This window comes from Harpia harpyja, chromosome 21 (genome assembly GCF_026419915.1).
Source record: "Harpia harpyja isolate bHarHar1 chromosome 21, bHarHar1 primary haplotype, whole genome shotgun sequence".
Lineage (NCBI taxonomy): Eukaryota > Metazoa > Chordata > Aves > Accipitriformes > Accipitridae > Harpia > Harpia harpyja.
In genome coordinates, this window is record NC_068960.1 from 925,721 (window position 1) to 948,638 (window position 22,918).

A 22,918-nucleotide genomic window follows, 5' to 3' on the forward strand; every position below is an offset into this window, starting at 1 on the left:
AAGCAAGCACACATTGGAGAGAACGGAATCAAAAGTCACTGTATTAATTTAATAATTAAAAGGTCACCATCCAAAAGAGGAAAAAACATCCCAATCTCCTGGTCAGGGATATTTTTAGCAGAACCACATGCATGACACAGTACACAGGGAGGGGAGTCCCTCTCTCTGAGCAGCTCACTCAGCCTGGCAGGACACCAGGGCAGCTAAGAGGGCAGCAGCTATAGTATACATAATATATTATATATATATTTATATATATAAAAATACCCTTCCTGTGCTATTTGTTGGGGACCTCTGTAGTTGTAGGTGTAGGTACCCTGATTGTGAGGCCCTCTCCAAAAAGAGACCAATTGCCTGAGAGGAACCATGCTGGTATCAGAAATAGCACTGCTTTCTGTCCACGTGGTCTGAATTTAAACGCTGATAAACGCCTCTTTCTCCCAACCTGGAAACCAGGCCATTTGCACAAAATGAAAGCAGAAGGATGGACCTAAAACTGTATTTGGTTTCTCTCCCAGATGAAGTGGCTTATGCTTAGTGCAGACACACACAGACCTGGAAACATCATGGTGACACCTGCCTGGTCTAAAGCCTAGCTCATCTGATAAAAGATACATCATACTGAGATCAAAAAATACAGGACTAGGACAATGACACGTGCTGCCTACACCATCTGAGTCCATGCGCTGGCTGTCAGTGTCATTTCTGTCTTGTATTAGCTAGATAGTGCTTTGTGTATTCGTCCACACACTTCTTTGGGTCCCAAAGTCACCATCATCTCAGCAACGCTTGGTCCATGCTGAAAACACATAAGAAGTCATTGTACAAATGGAAACTTAACACTTTTCAGCACTTGTTTATGCATCACCGTGACGGAAATGACAGAGTGATTAGCTATCAGATTGCTGTTAGACCAAGGGTAGGGGTTTTATTAGCAATCTCCAAACAAGGGTTTGGGATTTTTCTCTCCTGAAGTGAAATGCTAAGAATGGTCAAACTGACCCAGAAAGATTGATGCCAGGGTGTAAGCCAGGATTAGGCTCTGAAGAACTTTTGTAAAACTTGGTTTTGAACTTTGTAAAAGCAGATTGCACATAAAATCCCACTTTTGCCCAAAACCTACTACCTTGCCAACACTCCCTACAGCTGGTCCAGAGCTTTTTCTAACTTCAGATTTGGCACCAGCATATTCATGCTTTGACAACTTCTGCCTTTCTGAAACTTTCAACAGCTCTTTCTTCCAGAATTGCTGTATATCGGTACATTCACTCATAATAGAAACTGATGTCAGTTCTCGCAAGATGTCCAAATACCAGTACTTTGTAATCAGAGAGAAGATAGCTGTTCCGAAAAAAAAAAAAAGAGAAGGTCCCAGTCTCAGAATTTTTATTTTTTACCTGCTGCCCACTGAGAGCCAAGCGAAGAAGCTGCATCACGCTGCTATACTTAGTCTCCTTGGTTTGCTTCTGGAGGCTTCTCAGGTCTTTGTTCAACTCCTCCATGGTCAAAACAGCTGCCTGCCTTGTCATGAGCCTTTAGGAAAGAAGATGTCCTTACAGTCTAGGGACATACAAAACACAGGATCCTTTCCCAAAAATGACTAATGACTTCAATGACTGCCAGCAACCTCAGACTGGTTTTGCAAAAATCTTCTGGCAACGGCAGCGGTTCAAGGTAAACTTCCCTGCCCTTCACTCCTGCTCTGTGCCAGGGCACTCTCTCTGCTCACTGCAGCGTTGGTCACGTACACAGGTACCCTCCTATGCTGGCAGGTGGGACTGCTTTACCTCGATACTGCTGCTGAAGACTCTGATTTGCAAAACCATACCTTTAATCTACTTCAACAGCAGAGTTTGTTCAGAAAGGCAAGCATCAAGTTTAAATCACAAAATTATGCCAACGACATGGAAAACCACAGGAAAAGCAGTAATTGTGATTTCTTTTTTAATAATATGATTTTCAGAGATGCAGGAGCCATCGCTGATACTACTCAGCTGTAGGTAGCAGTACTATTATCCCTGCAGGATAGCGAGTATTGACATTTAAATTACCATCACTTGGATTCAGTCACCACTCAGCTGTGACAAATGACTGAGGGCAACCAACTTTACAGACAGCTGGAAATAGTAGCTCAAATTGCAGATACTGCCACCTTAATTACTCCCAAAACTGGTTTTCAGGGCTCATTTTAGTCCAGATGTGAGATCTGAACGGGAAAGGCGATGGACATACCACCCTGCCTAGCTGCAAGGCGTGGAGTAGCAGAGGGACATGGGGCAGCAGTGAAACATGTTGGCAAAACACCACAAAACTCCCTGGTACAGAAGGACTGTCTACCATCCCAGCGATGTTTCTGAGCAGACAGAACTGCAGACTGCTAGCTAGAAACAAAGAAATGGAAGCAGGAAAAGCCCCCCAGGGGTGAGCTTTTCAGAAGTGACAGCGATTCCGGCTGGACACAAACTGGGTCCAGAGACCCAGAAGTCTCATTACATAATCTGAATACACGTTGACCAAAACCACCTTGCACTTCTCCAGTTTGATGCTACAGCAGACAAAAAGCACAGGAGATCAGGTGGCACAAGAAAACCCAGCTAACACCACAGCTTCATTAGCTCCATGCTGGCACACAAACTCTGCTGTGCTTGGTGCCTTACAAAATCCAGACGTGACAATTCTTGCTTGAGAGCATTGATGCGAGCTTTCCCACTGGCAAGCTGCCTTTCAATTAAAAACAGAATTTCTCATCAGTTATTAACTACAGCACATTCCAAAGTAGAGCAAATTAAATAAGAACTATGAGCATGTCCAACATCAATAGAACAGCCAAGAGTGATGCTCTGGGGCGGGCAGGTGACTGTGTACAGAGCTGGGAAGAGACACTTACCCTAAGACTAGTTTTCCTATGTCATCTACTTCTGCAGAAATAGTTTGGAGCTGCTCTCGGGACACCGAGGGCCTAACCCATAAGTAAGAATAATCAGATGACACCAGGTTCTTCAGGAAGCTTATGTGACCCTGGAAAAAGGAAGCAAAGCTGTCAAGGCTGAGGGTTAAGCTGGTGGGGAGCAAACACATCCTGTCTGGACTTCACAAACAGTTAAAGAGGGTCCAAACACACCGCCTTGTACTCCATACTGCTCAGAGGAAAGGTTAATCGATGACATTTAGGCGGCTGAGTTTTTAACACCCATAACCACCTGGCGTGAGCAGGGACACAGAAGCAGCCCAAAGGGCCGTGGCTGTACCCGTGCTGCAGAGCCACGTGCGGGCTGACTCAGAGTTAGCCCAGGGAAGTGGCTCGCCACATTCATCTGCCGCCTTTCAACAGACAGTGGGAAGTCACATGAGACACTGTCCCGCTGCCACAGCGAAGCCTTCACGCTGGAACAGTCAGATCTCTTCCTGCCCTTATAAAGAAGGCTTTATTCTTCACAAGGAATCCCCCAGATACTACAGCAGCATCCCAGGGGCAGGCTGGGAAACAGCTGGGCTCACCCTCCTCCTGGCACTGGGAAGAGCCACAGTATCTTCTGTCCCCTTTACAGCCGGCACTCTGCCACTTACGTGAGACCAGGGCTCCCAATGCACAAACCCCACTAGTTTAACCAAGAGCTTCATCTACCTCTGCAAAGAGGTTGCTTTGATTTTGCTTCCAAAGCATGGAGCAGCGGCAAAGCAGAAGCACCTTATGCTGCCCAGTCAGCAAAAGCTAGAGGTGAGCAGTCTCCTGGCACGAGGGGCCCTGGCTGCTGGACTTTCCCACCACAAGCCAGCCACATCCTAGGCTCTGGGAGGAGAAGTGCAGCTTGGGGGTTGGCACCACTCATGTAGACAAAGCCACAGCTGACCTGATCCAGCACTACTGACAGTCCTGCTCTGAGCAGGAACCAGAGAGGTCTTCCAAGAAATGTCCTACAATCCTGTGATTCGCTTCCATGGCAGGGAGACATCCATCCTCCCTCTGCTGAGGGAGCTCTCTGCTGGCCCAGCAAAGTATGGATGAGCTTATGACTGTGCAAAGACCACCAGGATATTCACCATGCCCATTCCTACAGGTCAGCTAACTATATCATCGGATTTCGGCAGTCAGCACGTACACGACCCCTTGAGCTGGCAGTGACAGCCATTTGCCATTTGCAGGCTATGGAGCTTCAGAGCTCAGATCAAAGCAGTGCCCAGGACTCAGCTGAGTCTTCATCCAGGAATCCCACAAAACCTCAGCTCCCCAGAATGGTGACACAATGCTATCACTGCTCATACTTTTCTCAGCAGGAGGACTCGCTCCACGTACTCCTTTTCTAGAACCTCTTGATCCACTTGTTGATCCCCATAGACATGCTCCACCAGCAACTGCAACTCTCTAATTAGCTTCTGTCGCAGCTCTTCATTCTCAATATGATGGGTGAGGTGAATCCTGTAACAAAGAAAACTGCTTTTGGACTGCTTTGGGTTAGATTGGATTTCATCAGCCCAGTCTCACAATATTTAACAATTAAAACTAGAATTGTTAGAAAAGCAACATTAGACTCCAGACAGACATCCTACATCAAAGCCTTAATCACTAATGCACCACAGTGAACAAAAGATGTGGTAACTCTCAGCAGCACAACATCCCCATAGCATATGAGTGTACTTACAGAAGTACCTTCTGGAAGTGTTGCCTCTTTTTAGATGTTATTCTGAATCTAAACTGCGGGCCTTGCATCCTCCTAGCTACACCTACCATCTGCCCAGGTTTTTACAGTGTGCCCAACACCAGTGTCCAAGCACAGGACGGGAGAGGAGGCAGGAATGGCGTAAGCAGAAACTCGTACTTTGCTGTAGCGCAGCGAAAAAACTGCTGTGCTGGGACCGTGCTTGAAACAATAAACAAAATCTCCAGGCAAAGCCAAGTGCTAGGAATAAATTCTCACTGACGTACAGATTATTAAGTTTTAAAGTTACTACTGATATTTATACCTGTTGAATTCTGGGAGTTTTTCAAGATCCAGGAGGGCAGAATGGGTTGTAATTCTGTCTATTTCAAACTGTGAGATCAGCTCCTCCAAAGTCCTCCCCATCTGTTTCTCTGCAAAATAACCCAACAAGGGAATGATATGCACCCACTCTCCCGCAGAGAACTAGCATCACTGCTTTTCATTGCAAGCCTCAGCTGCAGGGCTGGGGCAGCAGCAGTACACCCAAGGAAGAAGTGGCGCAGGAGAGCCACTTTTCGCAGTGCTAACAGGGATGTACCCAGACAAACAGGAGGCAACTTGTAGCAGGCACGGAGGGAAAGCTGCCCCTCTCCCTAAGAGCCGGCTCTGCTAACTACTGGCGAGGAACTGGAAACTGGGATGTTCTGCTTGGCTCTTCAGTGGAACACCCCTTGCATCAGTCAGCCAAAAAGAAGCAACACTCAGCCAGGAGGCTCCACTGGCCAAGAAATGTTTCATTCCCAAGCAGAGTTCCTTAAACACAAGTTAATTTGTGATCCTCACACAGCAAGAGCAACAGAAGGAGACATTGACTCAACTTCTCATGGTCTTTCAGGTTAAACGAGAAGTGTGACAGGTGTAATACATGACACTGCAACTATTAACCATAGAAAACACATTTTCCCAAGAGTTCACAGACAGTTTCTTCAGCTTGAGATGAATGTTGTCCCAATTGGGAACCCATTAAGCATCAGACTCAATTTAAATGGCTGCTGTCCTGGTTTCAGCTGGGATAGAGTTAATTGTCTTCCTAGTAGCTGGTATAGTGCTATGTTTTGGGTTCAGTATGAGAAGAATGTTGATAACACACTGATGTTTTCAGTTGTTGCTGAGTAGTGTTTAGTCTAAAGCCAAGGATTTTTCAGCTTCTCATGCCCAGCCAGCAAGAAGGCTGGAGGGGCACAAGAAGTTGGGAGGGGACACAGCCGAGACAGCTGACCCAAACTGGCCAAAGGGATATTCCATAGCATATGGCATCATGCCCAGTATATAAACTGGGGGGAGTGGGGCTGGGGGGGGGATCACTGCTCGGGAACTAACTGGGCATCAGTCAGCGGGTGGTGAGCAATTGCATTGTGCATCACTTTTGTATACTCCAATCCTTTTATTATTATTATTATTGTCATTTTATTATTGTTTTTATTATCATTATTAGTTTCTTCTTCTCTGTTCTATTAAACTCTTCTTATCTCAACCCACGAGTTTTACTTTTTGTTTTTCCCAATTCTTTCCCCCATCCCACTGGGTTGGGGGGGAGTGAGTGAGCGGCTGCGTGGTGCTTAGTTGCTGGCTGGGGTTAAACCATGACAACAGCTGCACAGAGGCAGAAAGATTCCCACCATTCCAGCACACCACCCAGTCCTTCACAGGAGCTCTGCAGAAGCCCTGGTGGCATTTCAGCGACAGACTGGTCATCTGACACCCGTCTCCTGACCCCTTCAAACACTGTCAAATTTCTTGGCTATTGAAAGAAACCTAACCCGTTCCCCAAAGTCAGCATCAAGAAATGTCCTAGCAAGTACCGAGCCTGTTCTCATTACCTGTGAATCCAGAGCCACAGTTGGTAATGATGTCCAGGAGGGCCTCTGGCAAGTAGCCGTCCCGAGCAAAGCGCTCCAGAAAGATGTCCCCCTGCCTTTTTGACAGCTTGCCACCATCTTTGTTCAGAAGCAGTGGGAGGTGACCAAACTGAGGGGGATCCCAGCCAAAGGCTTTGTAGAGAAGGAGGTGCTTGGATGTTGAAGTCAGCCACTCAGTTCCGCGCAGAACGTGGCTGATGCCCATGTAATGGTCATCCACCACATTTGCCAGGTGGTAAGTGGGGAAGCCATCCCCCTTGAGAATCACCGGGTCGCCTTCCACATCAGCCACTTCGTGTTTGTTCCAGCCGTAGACCAGGTCCCGAAAGGGTTCCACCCCCTTCTCCAGACGGAAGCGGACTACCCAGTCAAGGCCCTGTGACAGCTTCTCAGCCACTTCTGTGGGCGTCAGGTGCCGACACCGGTTGTCGTATCTTTGAGAAAGGAGAACGAAGGTCTCAGTTCAACACAGGCCAACCCCATCGGCCATTTTTACATTCCCAAAACTCTAAACTGATCCCTGAATTTTAGCTGTAACCTGCCCACTACGTGTCCAGTCAAACGATCTCATCTCTGAAGCTCACTCCCCTAAGCCTCCAAGGGTTGCGCCAGCTTCTCTCTCTATGGGCAGTGAGACTACAATCCTATTGCCGCACACGTTGTCGTAAGTTTTTGCAAGTGTGCAGCACAGAGGGAACCACCCAGGGGACAAGGAATCCCTACCGCGGGGTCTGCTGGCTCCGCAAAGCCTCCTTCTTCAGCAGTTCCAGGCGCTGAGGGGTACAAAAGCAGCGGTACGCCGCGCCTCTCTCCAAAAGCACATCACTGGCTCTCCTGTAAAGGTCGAGTCTGTGTGACTGCTGGTAGGGTCCAAAGGAACCACCGCGGCGAGGACTCTCATCAGGGGGAATACCTGAAATACCAGTATGACGGGACATAAAAAGCCCGTAAAAAGGCAGAGCAAAACCTACCATCGGAGCACACTGAATGAAGACGAAATAGCAAGGTTCTAGAGAGCATCCAAAGGTGGTTTCTGCTCCAGGGCAGCCAGCTAATGGCATCTGTCTAGTGCAGGAGTCAGATTCCCCTGGACTCAGAAGATAAACAGCAGCCAACATCTTCAGAATTTAGAGTACTGCATGTGAAGCAACAAGCAGAAACAAACACCAAAACCTAGTAAATAGTTGATGTCCTGGTTTCAGCTGGGATAGAGTTAATTGTCTTCCTAGTAGCTGGTATAGTGCTGTTTTGGGTTCAGTATGAGAAGAATGTTGGTAACACACTGATGTTTTCAGTTGTTGCTGAGTAGTGTTTAGACTAAGTCAAGGATTTTTCAGCTTCTCATGCCCAGCCAGCAAGAAGGCTGGAGAGGCACAAGAAGTTGGGAGGGGACACAGCCGGGACAGCTGACCCAAACTGGCCAAAGGGATATTCCATAGCATATGGCATCATGCCCAGTATATAAACTGGGGGGAGTTGGCCAAGGTGGGGCGGATCGCTGCTCGGGAACTTACTAGGCATCAGTCAGCGGGTGGTGAGCAATTGCATTGTGCATCACTTGTTTTGTATATTCCAATTCTTTTATTAGTGTTGTCATTTTATTATTGTTGTTATTATCATTATTAGTTTCTTCCTTTCTGTTCTATTAAACTGTTCTTATCTCAACCCATGAGTTTTACCTTTTTGTTCCCCGATTCTCTCTCCCATCCCACTGGGGGGGGGGGTAAGTTAGCGAGCGGCTGCGTGGTGCTTAGTTACCGGCTGGGGTTAAACCACGTCAGTTGAGCAGCTCTGATACATTACCTAGAGCAAAATGCAGTCAGGCGTACACATACGAAGTAGCATCCACCCTTTTTATAGTAAAGGACACTCATACCACAGAAATACAGTTGAGATCTTCGCCAATTATTTTACCTATTCCAAATTTATTACTCAACAGCAAAGTCCTAGCCCCTTCAAGCTTACCTACCCATTAACAGCAGCACCTGTGGGATCTGGCTCTAAGTTTATCACAATTCTGTATTCTAAAATCACTCTCACTTCTAGTTCTTAAGCTCAGAAGGATGCAGAGGATTCAAAATGAAAACCGACACCTCCAGATCCCCTTTAGCAAATACTCTTTATACAAACAATCTATAAATTTACAGTGCGGTCTGTGAGGTCCAACTTCTGACCTTTCCATCATGTCTCTCATGCACAGCCTTTGTTACAACTGCACATTGGGCCTCTTCCACAGATTTGGATCTTTCTGTGTGTCAGACAACACAGCCAAAAGAAACCAAGCCTAACTATTTACTTCTGCTATGAAACATACTTCCAGTAGGACTTTCCTGACGCCCAGCTGTAGAAATAACTACATTTCAGCTAATTCATCACCAGAAACGCTGCACAGCTCACTATCAGGCAAAATACTCTCAATTTGGGTACTGTTAGTCCCTAAAAAGGAGAGAATCTTTCAGTAAGTAAAGAATGAAAGGTGTCTGTAAATACCTGCCCAATCCAGCATATCTTCTATCCCTTCTGCAGCTCCAGGCACCACTCGATTTTGATCTGTATCCTCCACTCTCAAAATAAAGGTCCCTTGGTGCTTTTTGGCAAAAATGTAATTGTACAAAGCAGTCCGAAGGCCACCCAGATGCAGAAAACCTGTTACCACAGGGAAATCAGAGGAGATGGCAAGAATTAAGGCCCAATAAAGAGATTTTTATACAAGAGCTGGAAGGGCAATGCCACCTGAAACGGAAAACGGTATCAAACCCTAACGGGGGGGGGGGGGGGCAGGCGTGCTGCACAGAGACACTCTGGGGGCCCTTGCTGTGGAACCCAGTTACTGGTGATGGCCTTCCAAGAACGGATTCCCTGAAGTCACCTGGAAATCACTGGCACACGCTCGGAAGGAAACACCGCTACCGGGGCCTTTCCCCGAGGCTCCCCCCCCCGCCTTCCCGCGCCCGTTTCGGGCTCTCCTTTATTTCCACAGCGACGGGGCGAACCCCACAGAGCCAGCAGGTACCGCGGAGCGCCCGGCCCTGCCCCCAGCACACGCTCCTCAAGTGTCTGAATTCACATTTTCCAACCCAAAGCGCCGCCCCCACCCCGGGGGGGGTGGGGGGTGGGGCGAGGGGCGGGCCTGGCGAGGGGCCGGGGGTTACCTGTGGGGCTGGGCCCGAACCGCACCCGCGGCACCGGCTCCGGGCCCCGCTCCGGCCCCGCCGCGCCCCTCAGCGCCCGCAGCGCTCGCGCCATCCCTCCGCGCCGCCCACGTGGCCGCGGGCGCTGCTTCCGCCCGGGAGCGCCCAGCCAATCCCCTGGCCCGCAGCGGCCCGGGCGGAGGGGCGGGGCGCCCCGTAAAGGCGCCGCCACCCTCCTCCTGCTGCCGTGAGGCGCCGGCAGCGGCGGGTGAGGGACGGGACGGGGCAGGGCCGGGCGGCCCCCGGGGGCGGCTGGGTGGAGAGACGGAACGCCCCTGCCCGCCGCTGCCCGCGTCCCCGGGCGGCGCGGCCGTGGGCCCGGGGGCGCGGCCTGCGGGTCCCGCACCGCCCACCGGGGCGGGCTACGGGAGCCGGCGCGGCCCAGCAGCAGGCGGCGGCGGGCGTTTCCCGGCGTGCCCCGCGGCAGATTGTACACAATCATCATGGCCGCCGCCGCCTCCGCCGCTGCCGATGGTAGGAGCCCGCGGTCCCGGCGGCGGGGCGAGGCGAGGCGAGGCGAGGCGGCGGGCGGCGGGGCGGAGCGAGGCGAGGGGAGGCGCCGGTGCGGGGAGCGGGGAGCCGGCCGCGGGCAGTCTGCGGGCGGTGCGGCGCCGGGCGGCGCTCCGGGGCTGGAGAGCCGGGGCGGGCAGGGCCGGGGCGGGCCGGGGCAGGTTCCCCCGCTGGCCGGGCTCTTAGTGTCCGCTCGCCTCCAGGTGCCGAGGAGCCGGGCATGGAGGCGGAGGCGCAGGAGCTGCCGCTGGGCTGCGGCGGAGAGGCCGGCTCGCCGGCGGCGGGGAGGTCTCCGGAGGGCGAGGAGCGCCGGGATCCCCCGCAGGCGTCGGTCAGCAACGGCGGCGACGCGGAGAGCGGGAAGGAGCTGGTGGAGCTGAAGGTTATCTGGAACAAGAACAAGTACGACGTGAAGTTTTGCCTGGACAGCACGGGGGCCGAGCTGAAGCAGAAGATCCACTCGCTCACAGGTCTGTCGGGGCCGCCGCCGCCTCCCCCGCCTCAGCCCGCGCCTCCTCTCGCCGCTGTCGGGCGGTTTGGTAATCGTTATTCTTGCCTCTTAGGCCTTCCACCTGCTATGCAGAAAGTTATGTTCAAGGGACTGCTACCGGAAGAGAAAACGTTGCGGGAAATCAAAGTAACAAACGGAGCGAAAATAATGGTTGTTGGCTCTACTATCAATGATGTTTTAGCAGTAAATACACCCAAAGAAGCTGCTCAGCAGGAGGTCAAAGCTGAAGAAAATAAAAAGGAGCCGCTTTGCAGACAAAAGGTTATTGGTGTTTTGATAATTCCTGGTGTGGGGGAGCTGTAGGATTTACGCGGTTCTCGTGTAATGCTCTGCAGTCACTTTTGGGTCCTGTTCCTCCTCAAAGCAGGCTGGGGTTTCTTTTCTCACAGCTAAGCGATAGAAGAAGGGCTCTGTGCAGAGGAGTTCTAGCAGCAGAAAAACGTTTAGCCTAGCAGAGGCTGGGGCTTTGCAAGACACCGCTTGTGCTGGTGCTAGGTATGGCCTAGCATTTCAGACAAGAAATGGTAAATAATAGGAATATTTTGTGGTTGTTAGCTGAAACGCAGTCTAAATTAATTATATCTAAAAACTAACTAATTTCTGTTGGCATAAAAGAATTTGATCTCCAAAAACTGCCTTTAAAACAAACACCAAGAGAGCAGTTCCTTCAGCTGTCCCAGCATTGAAGGGAACATGGATGTTGAATACTCCTCGCACATCTTGAAGTGCTGCCTCCGAACAGGGAGTGAAGTACAGTGCAGTGAGGCTTGGTTTGGTGGCGGTGCTGCAGTGTTGTGGGGCAGATAAAGGATTTTCAGCTCAAGGTATTACCGGCCCCGTACCTTCCTCAAAATAAATTTGATTAAAAATTAAATAGTGCATCATTGAACTGCAACCTTTATGAAACATGCTTTTGTTTTTCTATAATTTATCATAGTTCACGTTCACTGTAAGTTCCATCATTGTTTAAAGGTACTCAGCGACTTACAAGCTGTGAGCATGGTTTTCTTAGTTACTACTGCTCTAATCTCTTCTGGTTTGTTGCTGTGTTGCGGTATGTTGCACTGTCAGATGTGGAGGGTTTTCTGCCATTCACTGGATATAACACTTGACTGTTAAAACTGTCTTGCCAAATGCCAACTATGTGATTCAGCATGTACGATAGTAAAGTGGGACTCGGGACTTTTTAATTTTTTATAGATATATATTTATCTATATTCTAGAAGGGATGTTACCCTTTGCATTATATTGGGGTTTTATTCATTTATATAATTTCTTTAAACTATCATAGAAAGTGCTCGGTTAACTTTGAAAATTAACCGTTTCCTGTGTGATAAATGACTGTGAATAGTCCTTAACTGTCTCTTAGTGCTATCGGGATATCAAGGGTGCAGCTGGAAGTAAATTGAAAAGCTCTGTTGTGTTTCTGTAAATTCTAATTTCTGGTTTTATATTGTAGCAACACAGAAAAGTATTGGATAAAGGAAAACCTGATGATGTGATGCCTTCTGTTAAAGGTGTTCAGGTAAGTAAATAAGAACCTGAGACATTGTCATAATCAGAAGAGAGGGACTTTTTTGTGGTTTGAGACCTTTCTTTGCTGCTTCAGTTGTTCTTTGCCATCTTAGCAGAAAACTGGAAAGATGGATCATCCTTATGCTTAAAAAGTTAAGAGGTTATAGCTTTTCCTGTTAAAGTCCTTCACCGTGACTTACTATGTTGCCTCTTTGTAGGAGCGCCTGCCAACAGTGCCATTATCTGGCATGTACAACAAGTCAGGGGGGAAAGTAAGATTGACCTTTAAACTTGAGCAAGACCAGCTATGGATTGGTACAAAAGGTGAGCAACTCTAAAACTTTGAGATGAATAATTGATATTTGGGCTGTAAGGGAATTGTGTGACCTAGAAATAGCTTCGGGTCTGACTCAATTGAGTTTAGGTTGGTACGTGTTTAACGTTGGTATTGTAAAACTTCAAAACTAAATTTTGCTTCCTCTTCTCAAATGCCATTCTCCCAGATCATTGAATATTACTTGATATTTTACTTCTGTTCTTGAGTTTAACCCCAGCCAGCAGCTAAGCAACATGCAGCCGCTCACTCACTCCCCCACCCAGTGGGATGGAGGAGAAAATTGGGAAAAGTAGTGAAACTCGTGGGTTGAGATAAGAATGGTTTAATAGAACAGAAAAGAAGAAACTAATAATGATAACACTAATAAAATTACAGCAGTAATGATAAAAGGATTGGAATATACAAATGATGCAAAGTGCAATTGCTCACCACCTGCCGATCGACACCCCGTTAGTCCCCGAGCGGCGATTCCCCTGCCCCCACTCCCCACAGTTTATACACTAGATGGGACATCCCATGGTATGGAATACCCCGTTGGCCAGTTTGGGTCAGCTGCCCTGGCTGTGTCCTGTGCCAGCTTCTTGTGCCCCTCCAGCTTTCTTGCTGGCTGGGCTTGAGAAGTTGAAAAATCCTTGACTTTAGACTAAACATTACTTAGCAACAACTGAAAACGTCAGTGTTATCAACATTCTTCTCATACTGAACTCAAAACATAGCACTGTACCAGCTACTAGGAAGACAATTAACTCTATCCTAGCTGAAACCAGGACACTTGAGTTCCATGGTGCCAGCTGAAACCAGGACACTTGAGTTCAGTGGTGCCAGTAGACTAATGTTCCAGTGTGCTATTCATAGCTCCAAATGTAAATTACAATATTTGACATTTCTAGCATATCTCAAAAGCACTTCATAAACATTGGTTTGATGCCAGCATCATATTGAGACCCAATGATTTGGCTCAGACTTGGAAGGGAATCTTAGGACCAGCATTAAAACTAGCAGTGCTGGCATCTCTGTCATTATCTGTCCTTCCAACCAAATTTAGTTGGGTGTCTTGTTTCAGTGATGTACAACTGCAGAAACTATGGCATGTGTTGCTGTGCAGAGGAATCAGTTTACCATCCTGAGTGGTGCCAGGAGGAGCTGAAAGTGCTGTGGTGATAACGTGCATTGCTGAGGATATCTCAGATAACCCCCTGCCTCCAAAGGAAGCTGTGCTCCTTTAGTTTGGCCAGGATTCGGCAATATTATAGTGATGAGCAAGAGGAATAGAAGTGCTTGCTCACTGTCCCAGTAAAGTAACCTAATTGGATGGTAATATTAGCTTTGGAAGGCACCTCCAGCTGCTACATTATTTCCAAAGTAAGCAGAAATCTCTGAAGTTTTTGACCTTTCCTCTGTAGGACAGACTTGACTGTGAAGTTTTATTTGGCTTAAAACCTCCCTTGGTACCAGTTGCAGTGATTTTTCTCCTGGGCTAAGTGATGGAGCGAGACATTGGGGATTTTTTTCATCTATAGGTTGGGCAGGCAGAACTTTTTGTTACTGATAATGTGTTGTAAATACTTGCTTAGTATTTGGGTAATTAATCTTCTTCCTTCACCTTCTAGATGAGTTCCAAGTTTAGTATTTCTTAAGCTGTGACACTTGATTCTTCTTGTAGTCATCGTGTCTTTCATGTAACCTGTTTCCCTACTTCCCAAAATTAGCAGCAGCTTGCTTCCTCTAGGGAATGGTTGTAATTGCTTGCTGTTGTTGGGAAAAACTCCTTCCTGCTCTGAGAAATTCATGGTAGATGCCAGCATGTAAGGGCCAGAATAAAACCGACTGGGTGTTAACACAGTTTTTCACTTGCTAGTCCTGGAAAGTTGAGACTGACTGTTCCCCCATGCAGCCTCCCTGTGCTTCATAGATCACTTTTGATCACTATGTTTTTGTAGTCTAAGGTTTGGTATAGGTAGATGTTGCTCAGTTGCTCTGTGTTATTGTCGTAGAGGCACTGATAATACGGATTTGTCTGTTGCTGAGATAATGTGAAGAGTAATTGATTTGCGGGATGCTAAACAAGTGCAAAGTAGGATTTTACTCAATGGATGAACGTTGCGAGTCTGGGGTATTTCGGAGTCAGCTTAGTTACAGCACTGAGGTAGAGATTATTTGACTTTACATCACTAATTTTATCTGCCTGTGCGCCTTTTTTAGGTAGGTGCTTTTTTTTTGGATCACACAAATTAGTTAGATATATCTAAGGAACTTGTAGTTCAGTTTCTCCTTTGTAGAGTGTTTATGGCTTTCTCTGTCTGATATCCAAGAAGATAATTTTAGGCTGCCACTGAAAGCTGGAACTGAAAGGAAGGATCTTGGAGTTAAGTCTTCAGAAAGAAGTGAGGACAGAACTGAGACAGATAAAGTCTGCCATGAACTATATACTTTGTTGTTCTTGTTGGTTGCCGCTGGCTGACATTACTCTTGTGTAATTGTAGTTACCTTTTTTTTTTTTCAGTTTCTCTTTTTGTTTCTTTCCCTATTTACTCATTAATATTTCCTTCCCTGTGCTTTTATAGTAACAGTTGAACACTGCCTCTGGGTAAAACCAGGACTAGGCTTTCAAAGAGTTAGTTAGCCTATCTTCATTCAGCTTTTTCAGCCTTGTCATTTCTGTAGAGCTTAGTATAATCCGTGGTAGTCAGTCCTGCATATTCTTACACCTGGACCAGCTTTCACTATGGCAAGTAATCCTGCTGGTCTGAGTTGAGTTCCTTAGGGGGAAACATTAAATAAAAGCCGGGTTTTCCCATCACTCAATTCAGGCCTGAATCAGGTACACTGAAGTACTTAATGTGATGCAGAGACATAAAACGCGAGGAACTGTGTGATATGGTTTTGGACTCCTTTAAATTATTAGCATGCCAGCTGTGGGGTATGTGGTAATGTGGAAGACTGGCTTCTCAGCAGCAGGTATCCAAAGTTCACCCAAAGAGGAGACTGCTGACATGAGGAGCTTTTTTGGAAGTAATGGAGGTGGTATTTGAAATTAATATGAAATACTGCTTCCTCATATATGACAAATAATACTTTGATCAATTTTAATGTAGAGAGAACAGAAAAGTTACCCATGGGGTCCATTAAAAATGTGGTGAGTGAACCTATTGAAGGACATGAGGATTATCACATGATGGTAAGTAATGTCTCTATTTTAATAACATCCAGTCTAATTACTTCATGCAAATACACAGAAGTAAGGCTTTTAAAATGGAGCAAGCTGGAGACGGATAGTAATACCAGCCTCATGTGTTGTGGAAGGTGGGAATGTGGACATTCTGTAAATATTTTGAGTGGCATATTGAGTATCTGCCACTTTGTGGAAATCTGGGCTGGTTTCACACAAACGTTAAGTGCTTAAGCATTATTTCATATCTTCTGTCTTGTAACAATGTTAAAACAGTAAAAATACTCCATATAGCTCATGATTTCTTAACGTTAGTGATATTTTCCTATATCTAGGTTGATTTCTGGTTTCTGTTGTATTTATATAGACAACAGGCCTTGCTGGAGGTTAAAAAAAAAAAAAAAATGTGATTTGATGCTGTAATATTTTTTTCCCATATGTAATTTTCTGAAAAACTGGTATCAGGTCTAGAAAGGTAACACATTGAAGAAGAGAGCTCTACTAATTCTACTGAATTTTTGGCTGTTTCTTTTAATCTATGGGGTTTTTTGAGGTCTTGCTTTCCAAAGTACAGTAACTAACTTTTAATGATGAAGTAAGCTCCTTAGGTAAGTCTGTTTCCTTCTTTAGGGGAAGAAAAGGGAAATGTTATACCTTAAAATTATTGTCTGCAGGAGGGCGCTGATCTAGTCTTTATCCAAATACTTGATTTTTGATCACCCATGTAAGAAAATGTCCTCTTCGGAATATGCTACAATAAACTTTTATCGTAAAGCAAGGATAGAGGTTATTGGCATGCCATGGTGCTCCTCTTCCTATGTATGCTGACATAAGTTGAGAATAGGACATTATGTCTAAATATAAAATACTGTGAAATTTTACAACTATGAAAACATGGTCATTGTCTTCCTTAGTTCCTGTTTGGCTTCTCAACTCTGTGCATTCTGGTCATTTCTTTAGAGACTTTGAGTTATGCTTCAGATTCTGTCTTCCAGAGTAATTTCTCATGTTCTTGAAACTGGCCAAGAGTTTTTGTTGCTGCTATGATATCGTAAAATGAAAGAGCTCATCATTTTAATGGGTACTTCGCAGTTCTTGTTTCTCTGAGGAATGCTTACCAAATAACTGTAGCGTGCACCAGGTGTTTGAAGGAGGCAGTAGATATAACAGACTTGTCTGATTTTGTATTGTGTAAGCTGTATCTGTCCACTGGTATAAGCTGTTCTGTTTCCCATTTGTAAATGTTGTCATTTTTAACTTTGCAGGCATTTCAGCTGGGCCCAACAGAAGCATCTTACTACTGGGTCTATTGGGTACCAACTCAATATGTTGATGCAATCAAAGACACGGTGCTGGGAAAGTGGCAGTATTTTTGAAAGCACGCTCACCTCTGGCACAGGAAAATGACACAAAACTAAGGACACTGCTGGGAGAGGCCTCCAACATCCCTGGATGTGATAGTCCTGGAACTTATAAATAAAATATGATAAACGAGGCATTGATGGAAGCCAGAGGTGATGTTCTTTCACCATTAGTTTACTTTTAACTTAAAAATTTCACCATCCCTTTTCTGCAGTCAGCTTCAACCATATTTAAAGCAAATACAATGGAAATCAATAAATCTTAATTTGCAAAATATTGTGTGTAATACACTTAAATCTGCTGAGAGTTGATCTTCCAATTTAGTTTAAAAAATATTACAATGTATTATTGAGGCTTTTTTACATGGTTTGAACAAAAACAAATATTTTCATAATCTTTCAGTTACAAGCGTTAGACTTAATTTAGTTACTTGGTTGTGACTGAGAATTTCAGAAACAGTTTTTAAAAATAAACTTTAAACAGTATGCAAAATCGATGTTTAGTAAGCCATATTCTGCTGGCCTTTTTATTTCAGGTTTGACTCTTTGATAGCAAAACTTTTTTTTTTTTAACCCAAAGATGCCCTGTTTTGGTTTTGTTTTTTTTTTTTTCTCTCTTGCCTTTTTTTCAGTACTAGAAGCTCTGGATTGGTACTCTGTGTAGCATGTTTGGAGCAAATGAATACCACTGTGGATGTTTTGTAATAGCGACTGACCCAGGGCTGCATACTGTCCCCTTTCATGCCATGTTAGTTGTTCCCCTCCCACCTGCATACCTCTCTGCTCCTGTTCTGCCTCCTGCCCCGGGGGTGCTACATTTTAGGAGCATTTTCTTGATCATGCATGTTGCAGTTCAGAATCATTTTGCAGCTGTTGTGATGACACTTACCTGTTTGACTGAAGAAAGCTCTAGAGTGCGCTGCATAATGCTGTCAGGCATGAGCGGGGTGAAGCAGTAACACAGATCTCGCAAAGGGAGTGAACCAAAGAGACCTTCCTGCCTTGTTTGGGGGCTGGGGGAGCGGAGAAGAGAGAAGCTTGGATGCTGTTTTGGGTCCTAAATAACTGCAGTAGTCTTTTGTGACCTGGATTTGAAAATTTATAGTGATCTTATTCAGTGAATCTTACCAAATTTAGAATATCTATCCAGCAACTGATCTTTTGAAATTTAAATCACCTTTCAGCTTTTCTCTTGCTCAAGTTTACAGGCAGTTCTTGCGTCTCGTCCTGTCTGAAATAATGCTCCTCGCCTTTGGTTTGTGACGTTCTGTGTGTCATCTCAGCAATTCACGTGCCATTTATCTCAGGTTTTCTGAATGGACCTTTCAGTCCTGAAAAGGTGCACACCCTTAACAGATTGTATTGTGCAGTCAGACTGAATCAGTCTTGCTCTGTGTTAAACCTGCATCTAACAGATCACTGTTCTTTTTTTAATGCTGTAGGCTTGATATTGCTCAATGCAAGTAGCTCAACATTTTGTGAAACTCTGGAGAAGCAGTCTTTGAGGAATAGCTGATCTTAATATATTCCATGTCCATTTTTCACTCTCCTTGAAACAGCCCAGTTGAAACTCAGCAGGTGCAAATTCCTAAATGAGTATTTATTTTATTTTTATTTTATTTTATTTGAGAGACTGGGAAAAGCGTTCACTTTATGGTATGTGTTAAGATTACGTATTTACCTGTAGACTCTTGATAGCAACATAAGCAGCTTTTGGTTTGTATTTTCAGTTAGAACATTCATGCAATACGGATTTTAAAGGTGTTTCATACCTTACATATAAACTAGTGATGTGCTTGTTACTCTTGTAGCTTGAGATATTTCCTTTCTGTATACAAGCCACCAGCAGTGTGTCTTGACATAAATGCATTGAGACAGGAGCTCTTCCTGTGGCAGTGCTGTTGTCAGCTCCCTGGAACAGCCCCCTTCCAACACTCAGAGCAAGCAAGTGCAGGTAGTGGAGTTGGCATGAGTTATTTGGAGATAACATTACAAATTAAATGCAGCTATCACACTTCTTATTTTCTAATTGCCAGTCCTGGTGTTAAGGCTTAAATTTAAAATTCAGTACCTGGTGGAAAGTGTACATGCTACAGTATAAAGAAAATTGGTGACATTAGCTTTTTCTGTCACTTGGGGTCACCTTTGCGCTCGTTATCTTGTTGGTTCTGTGATTATCAGCTCCCACTTGCTACTTGACTTGCTTGGACCTGTCTGTGCACTCGTTTGTATTCCATTTTCCTTTCCTACTCTTCTGTTTGCTTGCTCCTTGAGAGGGCATGTGTCTTAGTTGCAGCTCCTCCCCAGAGTTCCTGCGGCTTCTGTGCTCGATGCAGTGACCCGGGTGAGTACGTTCTGCTGCTAGCGCTGAGGGAGGGCAGATACCTGATCTGCCGCTGCCGAGGCAAGAAGGGCACCTTGGGCATGGGGTACAGGGCTGTATTTAACATTCCTGTCTGCTCCTTTCCCAAGGGCATGATTACTCTGCATCCTGTGCCAGGTACAATCAATCATCTCAAAAGAAACTGAATATAAAAACTCTTGGTTACAAAGCAGTTTTAAAGATGGAGAAGAAAATACTATAAACTAAGAAAATGTGATTCTATTTAGGTGCTTCTTTTCAAGTTGGATTTGATTTGAAAACGGAAATTGTTTTACTTTTTTGTTCTGTGTGCAAAGTTTGAATTAAAATACAGGAAAGTGGTACTTATGTAAAATGCTTTAATTGGTGTTTGTTGGCTTAATATAGTAGGTTTCTTGGGGGTCTGTTGCTAAGTTCAATTGGAATATTAATTTCAACACTGCTGTTAAGGTCCTTCCTCTTTCAGAATGATGTGGAGCTTTTTCTTCTGGTATATACTGATTTTTCCAAGGCAATTACTGACATTAACTAATGATCATTAACATCTGTGAGAACACCATCCCTTTAGCTGGATAGTGTCACAGCTTGCCTAACTGGGGAGCCATTTGCTAGCCTCTCTCTTGACTTTGGATTTTACTCTGTGATATCTGTCATTGTCGCCCGGGCAGATTCAGTGTAACAAATGGTCCTGTGGAGGAATTTGGCAATTAGTCCTCAGTAAGACACAGGCGTTGTGAGTAAAGTGCAAATATAATCAGTATTTTGAGTTGGCTCATAAAGATTGTTTTGAGATCCAACCTGTAATCTTATGTAGGAAGTTTATGGTAACATCTGGTGATTCTTGCGCAAAAGTTTATTTCAGTTAAATTGCAATTTAACAATGTCCGTTCAATGGAGATTGGTTCCCTTTTCTCTGTATGTGTAATTCCCTATGAGCTTTTTGGGGTGCGATTCCTTATGAAGTTGTATTGAGTGCTTTGCTGGGTTTACTAATTGGGGATTAAAGCATCCGTAATGCAAACATGGGTTTCCACAGAACAAAGCCGGTGTTTCCTATGCTGCGCTGGCAGCTGCTCCCAGTGCCCAGGCAGCGTGCATCTCCTCACTGCCATCCTGCTAGGAAGTAGTCCTGCTGCAGCCCCTGAGCTCTCCATACGCTGTTCGATAGCACTGCGTCTTGCAGGTCACCTGCGTGCCGTCCCTGTCCCTTCTCCATGCCCAGTGCTGTGGGTTTCTTCTCTCCTTGTCCTGAGTTTAGTATTCCTTCCTTCTCTGTGCATCCCAAGTGTACAGTTCCTGGATTAGTATTGCATTAGGAACCCCAAAGTACATCACTAAACTTTGTTTGGGTTTGAACGGAGACAGTATCTTGCATGAAAATCTTGTATTACTTGCAAGTTTTTCATATCAAATTTAAGATTGAAGTAAATCATCAATTTCCATTAATGACACTGTTTGATGAGAAATGTGTAACTAAAATAAGGATGTTATGATGGTGGAAGAGAAAAAGTGGTCTGAATTCAAAGAACTAGGTAAGAAGCTGTTAACACGCAATACGTTATAACTGGTAACACACGCACACAACCTGCTAGATTTTATACTTGATGCAGTTAGTATCTATTGCTTCTTCATACTTTAAGGGCCAAAGAGAAACAATTCACTTGCAGTGACACTGTTGAGGTGCCATACTGTGGTGGTCTGTTCCGTGCTCTCCCCTTCCTGGTCACGGTGTTCCTATACAACCGCTGGTGATGCAGCTATGCGGGCACAGGCGCAGCACACGCTCCCTGCTCCGGTTGCTCCCTGTGCCAACCCAGTGGAGCAAGATTTGTTTCCAAACTTTCCTCCTTCTGTTTACTTTTTCTTCCTCTGTAACTTGTTTTTTCCAATGGAACTGTTTTAAGTTTTGTAATCCAGCCTTTTGCCACCTGTTAGGATTAGGTCATTAGCTCTTGTTTTGTTAATTAATGTCCTCATTGCTGGGGGGGGAGGAGGAGGGGGACCAGGAGAGCTGTAGCAAGTCTTGTATGAAACATATGGCCGTCTTACCTTATAGCCAAGGATTCGCTTTCTGCGGCTCATGGAAGTTCACTATGTCTTATCCATATTCTAAGCAATTCATTCTTTGGTTTTATATTAAAAAAAGTCTTAGATATTTGTGTCCACTGCAGATTTATTTTAAATGGAATATGTAAGTACCATGTATTATGGTATTTTTAAATAATCTATTGCCTCTTTCAGGGGAGGGGGAGATGACAAATATTTAGTCTTAGATTTGCACTGCTGGATTTTTTTAAGTGTAACCTTGACTGGTTATCCTATTGTTTTATTCTGTAAGATTAGTCTTATGAATTAAAGTTTGATAATTAAGTATTTCTGTGTTTGAGTGTTTCAACATTCTGTATGTACTAAGCTACTTCCTACTGCCTGAACGACTGTTGGGAAATGGTTTGTTGGCAAACGGTTTGTAGTTAGTTTCTTTGTAGAAAGATGGATGCAGGCAGAAATCCATGGGAACCTGTGCTCGTTGTCACCTCTGACACCGTCGGCGCCTTTCTCCCAGGGTGGGGATTTGGGAGTACTGCTGCCGTATCCTACTTCGTACAAAAAGGCTGTGAATTACAGGACAATTCTCTAGCTCCCTGTCCACAACCAGGGCTTAATTTTGTTTGTACTGGGTTTGCGTGGCAAGGTTTTGGTACTGGGGGGGCTACAGGGGTGGCTCCTGTGAGAAGCTGCTAGAAGCTTCCCCAATGTCTGACAGAGCCAGGGCCAGCCGGCTCCAAGACGGACCCGCTGCTGGTCAAGGCCGAGCCCATCAGCGATGGTGGTAGTGCCTCTGGGGTAATGTTTTTAAGAAGGGGAAAAAAGTTGCTGCGGCACAGAAACTGCAGCTGGAGAGAGGAGTGAGAACATGTAAGAGAAACAACTCTGCAGACCCCAAGGTCAGTCAAGAAGGAGGGGGAGGCGGTGCTCCAGGCGCCAGAGCAGAGATTCCCCTGCAGCCCGTGGGGAAGACTATAGTGAGGCAGGCTGTCCCCTTGCAGCCCAGGGAGGACCCCACGCCGGAGCAGGTGGATGCCCAAAGGAGGCTGTGACCCCGTGGGAAGCCTGCACTGGAGCAGGCTCCTGGCAGGACCTGCAGATCTGTGGAGAGAGGAGCCCACACTGGAGCAGGTTTGCTGGCAGGACTTGTGATCCTGAGGGGGACCTGTGCTGGAGCAGTGTGTGCCTGAAGGACTGCAGCCTGGGGAAGGGACCCATGCTGGAGCAGTTAGTGAAGAACTGCAGCCCGTGGGAAGGACCCACGTTGGAGAAGTTTGTGGAGGACTGTCTCCTGTGGGAGGGACCCTATGCTGGAGCAGGGGAAGAGTATGAGGAGTCCTGCCCGAGGAGGAGGGAG

General features: G+C 45.8%; 2 protein-coding genes across 2 annotated transcripts; one reads left to right on the top strand and one right to left on the bottom strand.

Moving 5' to 3' along the window:
- Nucleotides 1-28: 28 nt before the first annotated feature.
- Nucleotides 29-9,881, bottom strand: EARS2 (glutamyl-tRNA synthetase 2, mitochondrial). Its single transcript, XM_052773273.1, has 9 exons — nt 9,712-9,881; nt 9,050-9,205; nt 7,283-7,472; nt 6,521-6,993; nt 4,963-5,071; nt 4,264-4,417; nt 2,888-3,018; nt 1,398-1,533; nt 29-799 (listed from the first exon to the last, which is right to left on the bottom strand). Exons 1-9 carry the CDS (start codon nt 9,803-9,805, stop codon nt 716-718), a joined length of 1,527 nt encoding a protein of 508 aa, XP_052629233.1. The 5' UTR covers nt 9,806-9,881; the 3' UTR covers nt 29-715.
- Nucleotides 9,882-10,073: 192 nt separating this feature from the next.
- UBFD1 (ubiquitin family domain containing 1) lies at nt 10,074-21,888 on the top strand. The gene is made up of 7 exons (XM_052772937.1): nt 10,074-10,224; nt 10,464-10,730; nt 10,824-11,032; nt 12,231-12,296; nt 12,505-12,610; nt 15,719-15,801; nt 17,058-21,888. The coding sequence occupies exons 1-7, from the start codon at nt 10,194-10,196 to the stop codon at nt 17,166-17,168; spliced, it is 873 nt and encodes a 290-aa protein (XP_052628897.1). The 5' UTR covers nt 10,074-10,193; the 3' UTR covers nt 17,169-21,888.
- Nucleotides 21,889-22,918: the final 1,030 nt, after the last annotated feature.

Excerpts from the sequence above, each read along its gene's own strand:
- EARS2 (XM_052773273.1), bottom strand. The coding sequence starts at position 9,805 with ATGGCGCGAGCGCTGCGGGCGCTGAGGGGCGCGGCGGGGCCGGAGCGG. Across the intron at positions 5,072-6,520 it reads CTGTGGCTCTGGATTCACAG|AGAAACAGATGGGGAGGACT; the intron begins GTAATGAGAACA and ends GTTATTTTGCAG. Across the intron at positions 800-1,397 it reads TGGCTCTCAGTGGGCAGCAG|CATGGACCAAGCGTTGCTGA; the intron begins GTAAAAAATAAA and ends ATGTGTTTTCAG.
- UBFD1 (XM_052772937.1), top strand. The coding sequence starts at position 10,194 with ATGGCCGCCGCCGCCTCCGCCGCTGCCGATG. Across the intron at positions 12,297-12,504 it reads CTTCTGTTAAAGGTGTTCAG|GAGCGCCTGCCAACAGTGCC; the intron begins GTAAGTAAATAA and ends GCCTCTTTGTAG. Across the intron at positions 15,802-17,057 it reads ATGAGGATTATCACATGATG|GCATTTCAGCTGGGCCCAAC; the intron begins GTAAGTAATGTC and ends TTAACTTTGCAG.